The 17069-nt window shown below is 35.2% G+C and overlaps 1 protein-coding gene across 6 annotated transcripts in view; it reads right to left on the bottom strand.

The window, feature by feature from the left end:
* The window catches only part of ZCWPW2 (zinc finger CW-type and PWWP domain containing 2), a 146142-nt gene that overhangs the window by 86804 nt on the left and 42269 nt on the right, over positions 1-17069 (bottom strand). For all 6 annotated transcript variants that reach the window (XM_077865531.1, XM_077865530.1, XM_077865534.1 and 3 more), the window contains 2 exons: positions 14120-14472; positions 3111-3270 (listed from right to left, as the gene is read on the bottom strand). In XM_077865531.1, coding sequence (XP_077721657.1) covers positions 3111-3270; positions 14120-14430 — 471 coding nt within the window. In that variant the 5' untranslated portion in view covers positions 14431-14472. The remainder of the gene's footprint in view (positions 1-3110; positions 3271-14119; positions 14473-17069) is intronic.

Raw genomic sequence — 17069 nt, 5'->3', positions numbered from 1 at the left:
AAATTGCCATCCAGTACATGTTCACATCTATTTTCTTTAAGGAAGGGGAAAATTTCATCTGTCTTTACAGCAACTGATTTTTAGTAAATGAAAAGATAAAATGTATGAATAAACTAATATAAGTTACAAATACTCAACTAAATATTTTCTTCATCTTTTTTCCTAAACTATATCCCAGTATATCTATGATGTTTAATTTATTGTGGAAAACTTTATCATCTGTACCAATCAAAAGACAGTGACAGAGCTCTATTGTGCTTTCAACAATAAAATTAGTAAGTCAGTGGTCCTAAAAAAATATCAACCAGAGGAAAATGACTGTTCAAAAAAAAAAAAAAAACTTGGCAAACATGAATTAAAAGTTAAAATTATCATAATCTAAAACTAAAATATTTCATTTTCTCATAAATGCATATAATGTCTTTCTAAGATAACATTTCTCTCCGACCTTAACATAAACCCTGCAAAACATATGTAGTCCATATTCAGTGAAAACTCTAAAATATTTAATCATGTGTTAAGCTAAGCTTACACAAATTATGATAAAATGATGTTGAAATAATGTATGAAGTAAGATCTAGCTGGTTTAAGCCCTGAAAGTTATAAATGCCTATCATTCTTTGCTAGTTTTAGAAAAAGAGATCAGACAACCTGTGCAATGTGCATCCCTCATTCACTTCTAGAAAAATCTTTAAGAAAGTCCAGATTGTCTACTATACATTAATTTTTGTGTGAGTCATCTTTTTTCATGGGGGAAGGGGATGTGAACTTAATATGTGGATCAATGTAGTACAGTGTAGAGACAGTATTTGAGGATATGGGAGTTCCAGTGCAGAGAGGACCATTAAAAGATTAAATTTGGGGGAAGTCTACGTAAGAGAACTGTAGGCTGGGGTTGCTACTATCTCCATCTCTCAGGGACAGGGAAATCTCAGCTATCCCTAGATAATACATATTTCAAAATTATTCTTTTTCAATCAGTTTCTCATATGTAACATTTTTTACCATTTTCCTACCTTGGCTGGCAGTATTTCTGAGTCAACCTCCTTTCTTTCTGTTTCTTGAATAGACTGGGGCAATGAGGTGTTAATGTGAACCTCCCCTACGTGGTAAGTGGAGATCCTTATATAGGCAGAAGTGGGGAATCAGAGCACAGAGGGACAATCTGGCATGTGCCAGATGAATTTGAGGTAGAAGGGAATTAAAATTTCAGCTTGAATGAAGAGATCCACAGAGAAAGTCACCCCTATTATATCAGCTCCAAGGGAGCAAGTAAAGAAAAAGACACAGACAAAAAGAGTAAGGGACAAAAAAGAAGCCGGTAGGAAAGGTACCCTGAATGACAGTAGTGGAGAAAGGATGCCCCAGAGCTTGTGAACACTCAGTTGGGTTATCTACCCAGAGCACCTGGCTAGCTGGGGGAGTAGGGAAATCAAGAGGGGAAACCCATTTTTATCTGTCCTCATCATTGCACTAGAGGTCTGCTTCATTTAATCAGCCCTGAATTGATGGTCTTTGCTAAAATTTCTAAGTTCACTTTAATGCTTTCAGAAGGTTAAAAACATATGGCTCCGGATGCTTGAGTTTGCCTTTGTTTTGCATCAGATTTTTTCCTTGTCCTTGGGATTAACAGTATGAGCACTCACATCAGGCTACTTAAATTAATCCTGACAGAATTCAAATCCTAGGAGAAATATTAATTGAGACAATTTAAAAATTCACTTCTATTTTTTACTTATATTTAAATATAATTTCTTAGGAATGCCTTGCTCTTAATCATATTGTTAAATCTTTAAGATTCTAAGGTCTGCTTCATCAGAAGCTAGAAGGTTTCCCTGTCCTTTAGGAAAGAGGATAAGGGCACAGAAGGGAGAACAATTCTTCCTGTTTTCTGTGGTTGCCAGTAGAAGTGCCTAAGAACACATCTAAAATATTAAAGTGGAGAAGGTGCCTCACATTAAGATGATTGGTTCACAATTATCATGACATGAACATATGTATATTATTCCATACTTAAATATTTTCATTAAAACAGCCTTCCCTTTCAGTTGCTTTCAAGTTGAATGGAAAAAAAGATACTGCTCATGCCAAAGATATGGCAAAAACCCACTTTAAAGTACCTCAAATTTACACATATTTACTTATACTGCTGATTAAATGGTGTGCCTTAACTATATATACATTCACATGTATATTTGAATATATATTTTTTCCACTATAAAATAGAAACCATCCAGTCAGAAGAATCCACACTTCTGACATCTATTTTTAAATAATATTTCTAATGAAAGCATGGTTTCCAGATTAAAAGTTCCAAAATTAGAATACACAGATAATTGAATTGATTTATAATGAATAAACCAAACCATGGAAATAGGCCTAGTTCACCTATTCTCATTAACCTGAGAGTCCAGTCTATTCATTAGCTGTAGTGTGTGATTTAAAGTTTAAAAAAAGTAAAAAAGATACTGAAGGAGTTAGTATGATGAAATATTCTGTTTGAAGTTTGAAAATCTGGTTGCATTCCATAATTAATTTTCCCTGGGAGCTAGAACTACAACTTAAAGTCTTCTCAAGGGAATTTTTAAAAACTACCAAATGGTAATCTTAAAACTGTTTCAAAAGGCAATTATGTAAAGTCCTCAGTTGATTTATACTATATCGCCATTAGGAAAATAAAATTTAAAACTACCCTACTTTCCATACTTTGTTTTTTTTTCTTCATTATTTTTTTTTAAATATTTATTTATTCATTCACTCATTCATTCATTCATTCATTCGAGACAGAGAGAGAGAGAGGACAGACACAGTCAGAGGGAGAGGAATAGGAGAAACAAGCCCTATGTAGGGAGCCCAACGTGGGACTCGATCCCTGGTCTCCAGGACCACACCCTGGGCTGAAGGCAGGTGCTAAACTGCTGAGCCACCCGGGCAGCCTCCATACTTCCTTTAAAAAAAACTTTTTAAAAAATACAAATTTTTTATTTTAAACAGTATATGCTGTTTTATTTATATAAATATAAAAGTTACATCTTTTAGATTCTGAGATAAAAATAGCCATAACCAAAAACAAGCACAAGAAGAATAAATATTGATGTTACCGTACCTACCTTTAATGTGATACTATAATGTTCAACACATGTTGCATTTATCCATGATCTTGAATGGGGATCACCCAGGAATTCTATGTGATATTGTTCAACATTTCCATCCAGGTCATAAATCACATATTTTCCTTTAAAAGGATCTGGGCAAAGTATCCCTGGCCAACTTTGAAAAGAAAGTATTTTTAATTATTTTGATGCTTTTGAAAAGGCAGAAATCAATACATCTTGCTACAATCATACACTAAACTTTCTCCTTTAAATTTTAGTAACTCACAAAACCTAAACATATTCATACTTGAATCCTTTAAAAGTAGAATATTCACTTGATACAAGTAATCAGTTGTATCTTTGTAGATATAGAATGCTTTGGAAAAGTCACATATTTAAGATAAATATAAGATATAAGGAGAAAGAAGTATTAGACAGAAGAATCATCTCCAGGATTTGTAAGAGACATTCAGATACTGCTAATAGGAAAGGTAAGACTCATGGCAGTTTTGAATCAGCTCTAACCAAGAAGAATGCTTAATTACTAAAATCCCACTGACAGAGTTCTGATGGGGTAGGAGAGAGTTGGCATTTCCTGAGTCAGGGCTGCCCAAGGGGTACTGGTAGCTCAGGCTGTGATAACACTGGAGATTCTAACTACTATGGAAAAGCAGAAATAGAGCTTGGCTGTTTTAATTGCTCCTTTCCCCTAACTGCACCATTGAAAGGAGACCAAATTCCTAAAAATTTTTAGTACAGGAAACAAAATTTAGCCTTTACTTTTTAAAAATAAATCTTTAGGAATGTGTCCTTTTGTGCCATAAATCCCAAGAAATTCCTTGATATGTTTCATTTTTCCATTTGCCTAAAACAAAATACATGTACCTCAACTAAATTTTAGCTATTTTACCAGTGTCTCTAGACTCTGACCTACTGTTTGTAGCCTAAAGCAGGAAAAGAAGGCAGCAAATAAAGTCAAGAAGATGTGACTAAGAGATGCCAAGTTCTACCTTAGTTTGCAGCTCCCTAGTGAAAAAAGATAGTGATGTTCAAATCAGGAGATTCAAGACTCTGGCTCTGCCTTCTATTAGACAAGAGGCCTCAAGCATGTGACGAGGCTTTACTGTGACTCTGGTTCCTCAATGTGCTGTTACAAAATTCACACAAACTGTGCTTTACACATTTTTGGTTTTTGGCAAATTAAAATATTGTAAAATGCCATCATTATGAACCAAATTGTTTTCTGCTCACCAAATTCTTATATTTAAAGTTCTTATAACTCTAGTACCTCAGAATGTGACTGCATTTGGAGATAGTGTCTTTATGAAAGTAGCTAAGTTAAAGGTGAGACCTAATCCAACATGACTGGCTTCCTTATAAAAAGAGATAGATTAGGACATAGACATGCACAGAGGGAAGACGATGTGAAGATACAAGGAGAAAGATGCATCTACAGGCCAAGGAGAAAACCTCAGAAGGAATCAAACCTGCTGACAACTTGACCTGAGTTTCCTAGCCTCAGAATGGTAAGAAATTAGTTATTTTTTTCTAAAGATTTTATTTATTTATTCATGAGATACAGAGAGAGAGAGAGAGAGGCAGAGACAAAGGTAGAGGGAGAAGCAGGCTCCATGCAGGGAGGCTGACATGGGACTCGATCCCAGGTCTCAAGGATCATACCCTGGGCTGAAGGCGTCGCTAAACTGCTAAGCCACCCAGGCTGCCCAATTTCTGTTATTTTTAAGCTACCCACAGTCTCTGATACATTGTTATGGAAGCCCTAGCAAACTAATTATATACAGGTATATAATCATATACAAGAAGATAAATGGTATAACTGAGAGGTAAAAAGAATGATACAAAAATATTTTTGCCTCATTTAGTTATTTAGAAACTAGGTAAGTTAGATATTTAGACAATTTTAAAACCTAAAGGAAGCATACAGATCATGCTATAAAGAATCTGAAATCACAAAAATGCAAAATCTGTAAATTACTTGGGTTTGAGGACTACAGATGGTTGATTTTCTATTAAGTTATCAATTGATAAGAAAGTTACAAAGTTATAAATATAGAAATATATCTACCACACCACTGTAAAAAAGTTTTTACAGATCACAAATAACACAGTGTAAACTAACAAAAATACTTCATTCTTAGTATTATTAATGCAAAAAAATATTAATTCCAGGAAATTGACAAATCCCAAGGGTAGCTGCCAGGAGGTGATGACTTGGGTGCACCAGTCACCAGGGACGGTGAAGTGTGCAAAGAAGGAGATGTCTAGCTGCTCCCTGGATGCTGAGCAGAGTTCTTTGGCTCTTAGACCTTTCTGGGTAATGGGAACGGAAGGTAGAAGGTCTGTCTGGCAGCCCTAGATCATGAAGAGGAGGGCAAGAGGATTACAAATTGAATTAGACTATGTGGAACCCAAAGCAGCCTAATACTTTGGAGAATTGGAAATGATAATGGAAAGTCAAGTAAAGATTCAGGTCCTAATGAAGAACCATCTAGTTATTATCAGGTTTACATCAGAGTATCATTGCTATTTGGCAACACTTAAGAGTGTTTAAGAGAAAACTTGAGTTGGAGTTTATCTTTTAAACCTACATTGGAAATCTGCATTTCTGAAGGGACTCACTCAAAAGAAGATTTCCATAGGCAAATAAATTACTAAAAATGAATGGTAGCTGTATTGAAGACTCCTAACTTATCAGAATAAAAAACAGTGGGTCCTCCAATGGATTAATAATAATTTTAAAAGAAACCAAATTGATTGTTACACTGTATTTGTTGATTACTCTTTGTAAAATGCAAGGGGCTCATGTTTAATACTAGGTTATTTGTACCTCACAGAAATTTTAAAAAGGATTATTGACAAGCAATATCAAATTATAAGTAGTACCAATTTCACGCAGTGTAAAACAATCACAGTATTTCTATCACTTGAGATATGAAAAAAAACCCTTGCAGTTATTATGTTTAAGATAAGCTTTTCCGACACAAATTCTGATACAACTTCTTTTAACACCAAACCTACTGGACCCGAGAGTATCCAATTTAAATTATTACTCTATAAAATATAAATAAAAATTTTAAAAATATATAAATAAAAATAGAGATGACTCTTAAAAAGAATTAGATACTAATAAAAGAAAAAAAGCTTCTGTTGGTTATTTAAAACATTCATATTATAGAATATATTGCATGTTGATTTATAGATGAATTATGAAAAGTATTGTCAGATGTCCAAATAACTAGGGCATGTTAATATTTTTTCAGGCAGTGCAAAGGAACTGTCAGACTCCTAGTCTCTGCATTTCATCTGAAACAGAATGTACCAAACTGCAGGAGAAGCTGAGGAGAGGCAACAGACACAGAAAACATGATTACTTCTCTCCACATGCTGTATCCATCATTTTCCCTGACTCAGTGTGATTGAAGAAAACTGATGTCCATTTTTTGCTTTCACTCTGAACTCTATTTGAGATGATAGTGCATTGTGCACTTCTACTTTCTGATTTTTCACATTTATATTGATGAAAAATTCAGAAGTGTTGTCTTATGGGCTTAAAGGTGAAGAGGGAGAAGAAGAGTAGGCAACCCAATAGGAAGGTATTAGAATTACAAGGAAAGTTGTGTGATTAATTTTAGAATCTGTGGGTGGTGGGAGGTAAAATGTACAAATATAAAATAGACAAAGAGATATCAGGTGTTGGAATCCACTTCGGGGTAAGGGGAAATTTGGGCACAACAAGCAGCTTCAAGAGAAGTGCAAATATATCATGAAGAAACTGATGTCATACACATTTCTCATCTAGTGGAAGTAATCTTTAATAAGATAGCTATTGCCTTCAGTAGAAGTTGAAACTTAAGCATGATTGCAGTTGTCATATACTCAATGTGAAGCACATGACTGTATTTTCAAACTATGGTTTGGATGTTTGGAGAACTAATTTTACTTGGGCCTCATTCTTAATCTGTGGGAAACAAAATGGATGAGTTGGAATCATCACTAACTGAATGCTGTATTTGCCACAAAATCTTTAAGCTGTATCTAACTATAGGGGGCTGATAGGAAGAGGCAATTCCCCATCTCCATTCCCTCACACACGTTATAAGTGTGTGTGTGTGTGTGTGTGTGTGTGTGTGTGTGTGTATTTTAAAGTTCATGAGCGGGGGGTGGGTACAGGCAGACTCCAGGCAGGGAGCCCGACGTGGGACTCGATCCCAGAACTCCAGGATCGTGCCCTGAGCCGAAGGCAGACCTCAACAGCTGAGCCACCCAGGCGTCCCACATTATATTAATCCACAGGCAAAAGAATGCAAATAAGAAGTAATCAAATAATATTTTATAAGACTGAAAGGATCTATAGAAATCAATTTATAAATTTGAATACTATATCTAAAATGTATCACTGTATTAGTTTGTTAATTTAAAGGCATATTTTACCATTAAATTGTACTATAGTAAATTAGAATGCAAAAATACTTTCTATAAATTAATTTTCACATTTAAAAAAACTTTGTAAAATGTGTAAATATACCCAAGGTTGTTACCTTAAATAGAACCTAGTTTCTGCTTGACAATGTCTCTGTAATTTGATTTTCCATGGAGCTTGACTAGAGACAAAGTGCTTTCTTTCTCTTGACAATTCTTTATTTTTATAATATAAAGATTAAATAGTCATTTCTAGATTCTGTATCAGTCTCTCTGTAGCTTTTTTTAGCTTTATCAGAGAAGATCAACTGTTCTGGGAAAGAATAACTCTGGGATGTTGATAAGATTGAGTTTCTGAGCCTTCAAAGCTGGGTGTAAGGCCATGGGCTAATGAGAACTGACCCAGATAATGCTACCTGCTAAGTGCCTCTACAGACAGCTAGTGGCTGGTCTTCCCACTTGAAACTTCAACATTTTTAATACTGCTTAATTAAGAACTGATGTTTGAGTACATTTAGTGGGTTAATTCTAGCTTTATATTCTGCTATTGCAATTTATCCTGTTATTACCTTTCTATGCATTTGTAGCATTGAATATGAAATATAACTAGATTTGAGGTTTTCAAAAATATTTTAAAGCTATATTTTAAGCCTGTGTTCAACTATACTTAGTTCATAAAGAGGAATACATATGACTACTTCGCCAAATGCATTCTACTCTTTCCAAATAGCAAGAAGACAGATACCTGCATTTTGCAGGTATTTTGATGGTTCCAATCACAGATTAGAGATAATTTAGGGCCTGGAATAAAACATGTTTAATTTGTATTTCAAGTCCCAATCCTCAGTTACAAGCACAAAACTGCAAAAGAAATTCCTAATCAGATTTCTAACACAATATTTCAGATATAATGACAAGAAATAAATACATCTCTTAAATTAGTTATTGAACCTTCAGAATTTCCATTAGAAAATACAAAGTCTCTGCTTTGAAAATATTAGTTTTAGATCTGAAAAATGACATGGGACTACAAATACGTTCATAAGTAACCTAATAAAATAAGCATCCATATTCATGTCTTTTAAGATATTTGTTATGGGATGCCTGGGTGGCTCAGTGGTTGAGTGTCTGTCTTTGGTTCAGGGCGTGATCCCAGGGTCTGGGATCGAGTTCCGCATCAGGCTCCCTGCAAGGTGCCTGCTTCTCCCTCTGTCTATCTCTCTGTCTCTGTCTCTCTCTTTCTGTGTGTCTTTCATGAATAAATAAATCAAATTTAAAAAAAAAAAGATATTTGTTTTTACATAGCTATCTGGTTCCTCTTCATGCCCATCCTAGTTATTTTACAAAAGAAAATATTTTTAATATTTAAATAAATAATATGCATATATTTACATTTCACATAGCATCTCTAGAAAAGCCCTCAGTAGCAAAAGGTATATATCTCAGAGAGATTTCCACATTTGCAAGATATTAAATGTATTAGTTTGCTAAAGCTGCCATAGAAAAATACCACAGAATAAGTGGCTTAAAAACAGATATTTGTTTTCTCATAGTTTTGGAGGCTTTAAGTCTAATATCAATAGGTCAGCAGGGATGGTTTCTCTTGAAGCCTCTCCTTGGCTTATAGATGTCTACCTTCCTGCTAGGTCTTCACATAGGTTTTCCTCTGTGCATGTGTATTCTTAGTGCCTCTTTGTGTGTCCATATTTCCTCTCCTTCCAAGAATACTAGTCAGGTTGGTGTATGGCCCACTCTAATGGCCTATTTTCACATAATCACCTCTTTAAAGGCCCTGATTCCAAATATAGTCACTTCTGAGATTTGAGCTTTAAAGTATGACTTTTGGGGAACACAATTCAGCCCACAACAGTATGTGACAGAACAAGAACAAAAATTAGGTATTGATTTGAAGGCCTCTTGTGTGTGTGTGTGGGGGGGGGGGTAGGTGTGGATGTGTGAGTGTGTGTTAAAGTAAGTCCATCACAGTCTCTTTACGAAAGCAAACATTTTATATTCTTCATGGGGAACAGCTGAATGTGAATGGAAACGAGGTAATATGAGCCAGAGTATCCCAGCTTTGAGAATGTTTAGCAGGAGAATGTAATGTAAAATAGCAAGGGATTCTGGGAAGATAGCAGCAAATGGTGTTATGGTCTTAGAATCTCCTGAAAGTTTCCTTCAAGTACAGGTAGAAAAACTATAATAGCAAAGCCAAAACCTGATGCACAGCATCTATAACAAAACTAAGTGTGGGACGCCTGGGTGCCTCAGTGGTTGAGCATCTGCTTTTGGTTCAGGACGTGATTCTGGAGTCCTGGGATCGAGTACCACTTTGGGCTCCCTGCAGAGAGCCTGCTTCTCCCTCTGCCTATGTCTCGCCTCTCTCTGTGTGTCTCTCATGAATAAGTAGATAAAATCTTAACAAAAAAACTAAGTGTTAAGTTAACCCAGAAACCACCAAAATAGAAGCAGGCAGGTACAAACTACTGACAGTAACAAGACCCACATATTACTAGCATCTGTATGAGGGGAAGCAGGGTGGGAGGGAGAAGGTATCCAGCAGTCTGATGGGTTTGCAAAATAAGAATGTCAAAACTGCAAGGAGTACTATTGAAAAATGCAGCAGGTTAACGTGAGCACAGCAGCCAAAACTGTGAGAGAACTGCAACAAAACCTGAAGTTATTGGAGCAATCTGGGCCCTGTGAACACTTAAAACTAACCAACAAAACTCCTTTCCAGGACAAAAGCTTACATTGATGAGAAACTGCTGGGAGTATAAGCCAAATCAAAGAAGAAAGAATTGGGGATCCCTGGGTGGCTAAGGGGTTAGCACCTGCCTTCGGCCCAGGGCGTGATCCTGGAGTCCCGGGATCAAGTCCCACATCAGGCTCCCTGCATGAAGCCTGCTTCTCCTTCTGCCTGGGTCTCTGCCTCTCTCTCCCTCTCTCTGTGTCTCTCATGAATTAATGAATAAATAAAATCTTAAAAAAAAAAAAAAAGAAAGAATCACTATGAATAAAGGAAAGAAAAGGTACAAATAAAAGTGGGGATACAACACCAAAAGAACCATCCATGGAAAAAATATTGGTAAGTTGCATTTCATTAAAATTAAATATGTTGTCTGCTCTAGATACTAGTAAGAGAATGAGAAGATAACCACAGACTTGGGGAAAATATTTGCAAAATACATATCTGATAAAGGACTGGTATCCAAAATATATAGAGAACTCTTAAACTCTACAATAAGAAAATGAACCACTCAACTAAAAAATAGGCAAAAGATCTGAGCAGACACCTCACCAAAGAAGATATGCAGATGACAAATAAGCATATTAAAAGATGTTCCACTTCATATGTTATCAGGGAAATGCAAATTAAAACAACAGTGTATCTCCATGAAAATACAGGGAGGAAACTTAATGCATATTACTAAGAAGCCAATCTGAAAAAGTCTACATATTTTGATTACAATACAGCATTCTGGAAAAGGCAAAACTAGGTATAGTTTTGTACCCCAGTTGCCAGAGGGTGGTGGGAGGGATGAATAGGTAAAACACAGGAGATTTTTTAGCCCAGTGAAATTATTCTGTATGATATTATAATGGTAAATACATATCATTATTCATTTGTCAAAACCTATAGAATGTACAGCACAATGAGTGAATGCTAATGGTTCACTATGGATTTTGGTCAACAATGATGGGTAAATGCTGGTTCATAGATTGTAACAAATGTGCCACACTGATTTGAGATGTTGCTGGTATATGAGTTTGTGTAGGGCAGGGGAGGAGATATGTGGAAACTCTGTACTTTCCATTCAATTTTGCTACAAACTTAAAACTGCTCTAAAAAATAAAGTTTATTAATCAAAATATGTAAATAAAATAATTTAATTTTAAAACTTAAAAAACAAAGTCAAGGAAAAAGCTAGGAAATCTCAGACAAGTTTATTTTTTTGATACTCTGAGAAAATAATAGAATAAGGGGGCTCTGGGCATATGATTTAGACAAAAAAGCTAAAGAAAATCTATTATGCAGGTTCTAGTTCTGGAGAAGTTGAGGTAGACTCAGTTCTCTGTATTCTTCCCACTAAGTACACAAAAACTCCTGAGTATTATATATCAAATAAACATAAGAAGATTCTAAAAGATGCAGATAAGCCAAATAAGGGCCTCAAAATCTGAAGAATGACATGGCAGTGAGTTCTCCAAGCTTCTTTTGCCTCATATATCCTAGACTAGGTGCCAAAGAAGCCAGTAACCCAGAGACACCAATGGGTGCATATGAACAAATAGTCCATGTGAAGCCTGCTCTTTCTAATCAAAAGACCCGGATAGAGGCAGCAGAGCAAGACAAAGAACATTTAAGCAATAGCTGCTTTTTCCCAGCCAAATACCTTTGAGAAATCTACAAATCCCCATCTTAATCCTCATCAACAAAGGCTAAGGGTTGAGCCTGGACTTCAAACCACCTAGCAGTGATAAAGCCGCCACTTCCTCCCCACTCAGATGGTGATGGAAGAGGACTACTGGGAAGTTGGAATTTTTTTTTAATAAATTAATTTTTTATTGGTGTTCAATTTACCAACATACAGAATAACACCCAGTGCTCATCCCGTCAAGTGCCCCCCTCAGTGCCCGTCACCCATTGACCCCCACCCCCCGCCCTCCTCCCCTTCCACCACCTCTAGTTGGAATTTTTATCATCTTTCAGAATTAACATGATTCTCCCCCTATGGTATTAGTGGATGCAAATAACAAGGTACCCCTACCTCTCCCAGTCAAGTTGGTGAGTGAGGAGCCTGAACCCTGTCCCAGCCCAGCAGCAATGAGGCATCCCTCCATTTCCAGAGAGTAAGTGGAGACTGAGTAGAAAACCTAGACTTCCACTCCCACCTGGCAGTAACAAAGAGGTTCCCTCATATCTCTCTAGTGTAGTAGTAGGAACAGCCTGCTAAAACAGATTTAAATAATATCCAAAAAGAAAAAAAAATAGTAAGTCTAACAAATAAATAGAAGATATAGAGAGAACCAAATGGAAATGTTACAATTGAAAATACAATAACCAAAACAAAAAGCTCAATGGATAGTCACAATAGCAGAATGAACACGAAAGAGGCAAGAGTCAGTGAACTTAAAACAGAAATGATCCAATCTGAACAACAGAGAGAAAACAGACTGAAAAAAAAAATCTCTTCTTAAAGAACGTAACTCATTTTATATAAAAGTATAAAAGACACTGAGCAAGGTATCCCTCCAAAGCAGCTCCTGCCCTGATAAACTCTGCAAGCAACCCCAGCAGGGACTGATGCCATTCCAAAATGACTTCTTCCCTGGAGAGGGTAAGATAATCACACACGCCAGTGCACCCACAGTCCCAGTAGCCAAAACTTACAGCTAGCAGCACAGAGAGAGTGCCTTGTTGATCAGTCCATACAACCCCAGCAGGGCGGACTGGGGACATGCATCTGGTCTGCTTGCTGATGCCACCCGACATAAGCCCAAGGCAGCCCCAGACCGCCCCCTTAGTGGCACAAGGACCAAACTCTGCTCAGTGTACCCATAACAAGCAAAATGGGCCACTGCAGCCAAACGGACTAAAGGTAAACACAGTTCAGCCACAATAGTAGGGTGCAAGCAACCCATACAGGACATTCCTGGTTCTGGTGAACAGGAGACATTGAATCATGGGACACTACAGGATCTCTTCTTCATAAGGCTGCTATTTTCAAGATCAGGAGACATAGGCTGACTTTTCTAATACACAGAAATAAACACAAAGAGTTAGACAAAATGAGGAGGAAGAGGAATACGTCACAAATGAAAGAATAGGACAAAACCACAGCAAATTAGCTAAATTAAACAGAGATAAGTAATAAGCATGATAAATAATTCAAAGTAATAGTCATAAAAATACTCATTGAACAACAAATTTAAATTAGAACTCAATAACAAAATATTTTAAAATCCTCAAATATCAAGTAAAAATATACTTCTAACAGCCCATTTGAATGAAGATATCACACAGAAAATTAATAAATATTTGAAACTGAATGGTAATAAAACACTACATATCCAAATTTGTGGGATATAGCTAATGTTGAGCTTAAAGAAAAATTTTTAGCTGTAGTTGTCTATATTAAGAAGAAAAATGATTTATTTTATTTTATTTTTTTAAAGATTTTCTTTATTCATGAGAGAGACAGAGATACAGAGAGAGAGAGACACAGACACAGGCAGAGGGAGAAGCAGGCTCCATGCAGGGAGCCCGACGTGGGACTCGATCCTGGGTCTCCAGGATCACACCCTGGGCTGAAGGCAGGCACCAAACTGCTGAGCCACCTGGGCTGCCCAAGAAAAATGATTTAAATAAGCTAACTAAAGTTTCCATTTTAAGAAACTAAAAAAAAAAAAAAAAAAAAAAAAAAGAATTAGATCTGAAAATGTCAGGAAATAATAGTGAGATTGGAAAATAATAAGTAAGAAAACAGTAGAAAAAGTTGATCCTTTGAAAAGGTTTAAAAATTCATCAACTTAGCAAGACTGTAACTCAATAGTTTATTATAAAGTAACAACAACTTTACCTTGGCCAATCATGTAATTTTACCAAAACCAGGTTTCCAAGAGGGAGCTGTGAATAGACAATCTTAAATCCACTTTCATGAAGCTCAGACTCTTCTGGAAAGTCTTCTTCAGAAATAGAGCACTTATTGTATCTTGAATCAGTGTTCATGAAGCAGTACCATGGTTTATTGTGATCAACTTTGGTTGCATCCTCACTTGACAACAATCTCCATTTCAAACAGCTTTCATTCTCACATTGAACCCACATTTTGTTTACATACATACTGTTTTCTGCTGAGGAATCCATTGTAGTGTTAAAATATTCTATCATTATCTTACCACCCAATTTTTCTTTTCCATAAATGCATTTAATCTGGAAAACAAATAAGAAGAATATAGGTTCAAGAATACAAGGAAAGAAAGTTCAAACCAAAATTGGAGAAACAGCTCTTTGTTACTTTCTTTGCCCACATTCTTTCTATCCCATAAAGACTATACATTTTGAACAATGTGTTTCCACCCACCCAGAAACAAAGGAACAAAATAGAACCACCAATCTCTCTGGGAATAAAATGCTCCAAAATTAAAAATAAATAAATAAAAATAGAAGTATGACCATTTTTACAGAGAAAACTGAAGCTAAGAAAAGTAATTTTTTGAAGTCCCAGAGCTAGTATATGGTAGAGTCAGGATTTAAATACAGGCAGTTTGGTTCCAGATTCTGTGATCTTATCCATTAAGCTTTACTGCCTCTTGGGGATGGAGATACATGAAATGAGTCGATGACCCCTTTCTTTTTCTAATTCTGAGGAATATCAAATGTAACAAAATATTTCCCCATATGAACATTTGAGATCTGCTTTTAAAAACTAATGTTTTGCTTATATAGTTTCACTTATATAGCTTTTATCCATTAATTCAAGCAGTTTGGAAAAAACTTTTCTCAGAGGTTTTTTATTATGAAAATTTTAAACATATAAAAACATTAGGATTATATGATTAAGCCCCTAATTTCTAGCCTCAATTGTGTGAATTCCAAAAAATAATATAACTAAAATAAAGTAAAATTAACTTACTTTGCAATAAAAAACCTATTTTAAAGAATGACGTCCATATACCATATTCATGAGTTAGTAGAATACTACTATCCAAGTATAAGCACCATATAAAGAAGCTCTTAATTCATGAGTGAATCATATATTTAGAAACTCACTTATCATATTCCAGGGTCACCACAAATTGTTTTAGAAAGAAGTTTACCAATATATGCCAAAGCCATAGTTTACAATTTTTTACATAATACCATTGGTGTGAAACTTGAAAGAAACTATTCTACACACACAAAGACACAAACAATATTCACTGTGGCACTATTTATTATAACAAAAGAATGGACAAGTCTAAAAACATGAAGAACCAAATCTACTGGAAGAGAAATATAAAATTTTGCTAATAATATTCATGTAAAATTTCTGGTTAATTATTTAACTGGTGAGGAAATTTTGAGAAGATTGCAATCTACATTGCAGTTGAAGTAAACACACTTTTCCTCAATTCTCTGAGACACTGGACAATATAGCAGAAGTTGTAGAGTTCAGACATTGGAGCCAAATTATGTGTGAACTCCTGGTTCTGTTATTCACCAGTTGTCCCTGAGCAAGATATTATTTTGCATTTCACTTCACATTAGGTATAAATATGCATGTGTGTATGTATAACAGTTTTGTTTGTTTATTTTCAATCCTTGTATCTTTTACTATGTTGCCTAAGACAGGCATAATAATGAATAGAAGCCATGTAGTAGACATCTTTTTCTAATTTCAAAGAGAATGCTTCCACTATTGGACTATAAAGTCAGATATGTACATTTTTTGTCTCCAGGATCACACCCTGTGCTACAGGTGGCGCTAAACCGCTGCGCCACCAGGGCTGCCCTAGATATGTACATTTTTTGGTAGAGACTATTAAAAAGTTGCCTGAAAATTTTTCCCTTCAATGACCAGTTTACTATGAGATTTTTTTTTGTTGTTATTAAACATGAAGTACTGCTGAATTTTATCTATTGCTTTTCTGTATGTTGAGATAAACAAAAAGATTTTTTTAAAGTCTCTTAACTGGCTATGTTGTAATAATGAGTTAATAATAATAAAGCATACTTGCAGTCTAGGTAAACCCTATATGATTGTTACAAGAATTTTTTCTTTAACATATATTGCTGTATGTAGTTCATTAAATTACTTAAGATTATACACATGTGTTTACAGGTGAGTTCAATTTTTTTTTTTGCCTTTGTCTGGTTTTGATATCAAGATTATTAGCCTCATAAAATGAAGTAAAGAATGTCTCTTTTATTTTGGAAAGTTTGCCTAAGGGAGGAATTCTCAATTGTTATACTTTTAAGAATCCTGGTGTATTTATTATATCTCTCATTATGTGTCTCTCCTTCACTCTGAAATTTGTTTATATCTATTTTTTCTTCACTTATTTTGTCAGTAGTTTTTTTGAGCCTCCCCATTTATTCTTTGGAGTTCTATTTAATTAATAGCGGCACTCTATTCTTTACTTCCTCTACTTTCTTGGTATTCTTTGTTGATCTTACCTTTCTCTTGAGTTGCTGCTTGGTTAATTTAAAATCTTGATTATTACTATTATTTCTATTAGTTGTAAGAGTTCCTTACATATCTTGGATATTAACTCCTTATCGAGTATATATTTGCAAATGTTTCATTCCATTCTATAAGTTGTCTTTTAATTTTGTTGATGATTTTCTTTCCTGTGCAGAAACACTTTAGTTTTATATAATCCTAACTATTTGCTTTGGTGTTAAATCCAAAAAATCATTGAAAATCCTAATCTCAATGACCTTTCCCCCTATGTTTTCTAGAAGAGTTTTATAGTTTCAAGTCTTTAAGTCATTAGTCCCTTTTGAATTGATTTTTGTGTATAGTATAAGGATCCAATTTTATTCTT

This window comes from Canis aureus, chromosome 22 (assembly GCF_053574225.1).
Source record: "Canis aureus isolate CA01 chromosome 22, VMU_Caureus_v.1.0, whole genome shotgun sequence".
NCBI lineage: Eukaryota > Metazoa > Chordata > Mammalia > Carnivora > Canidae > Canis > Canis aureus.
Note: the sequence above shows the minus strand (reverse complement) of the source record. Positions and strands in the feature narration are given on the sequence as shown.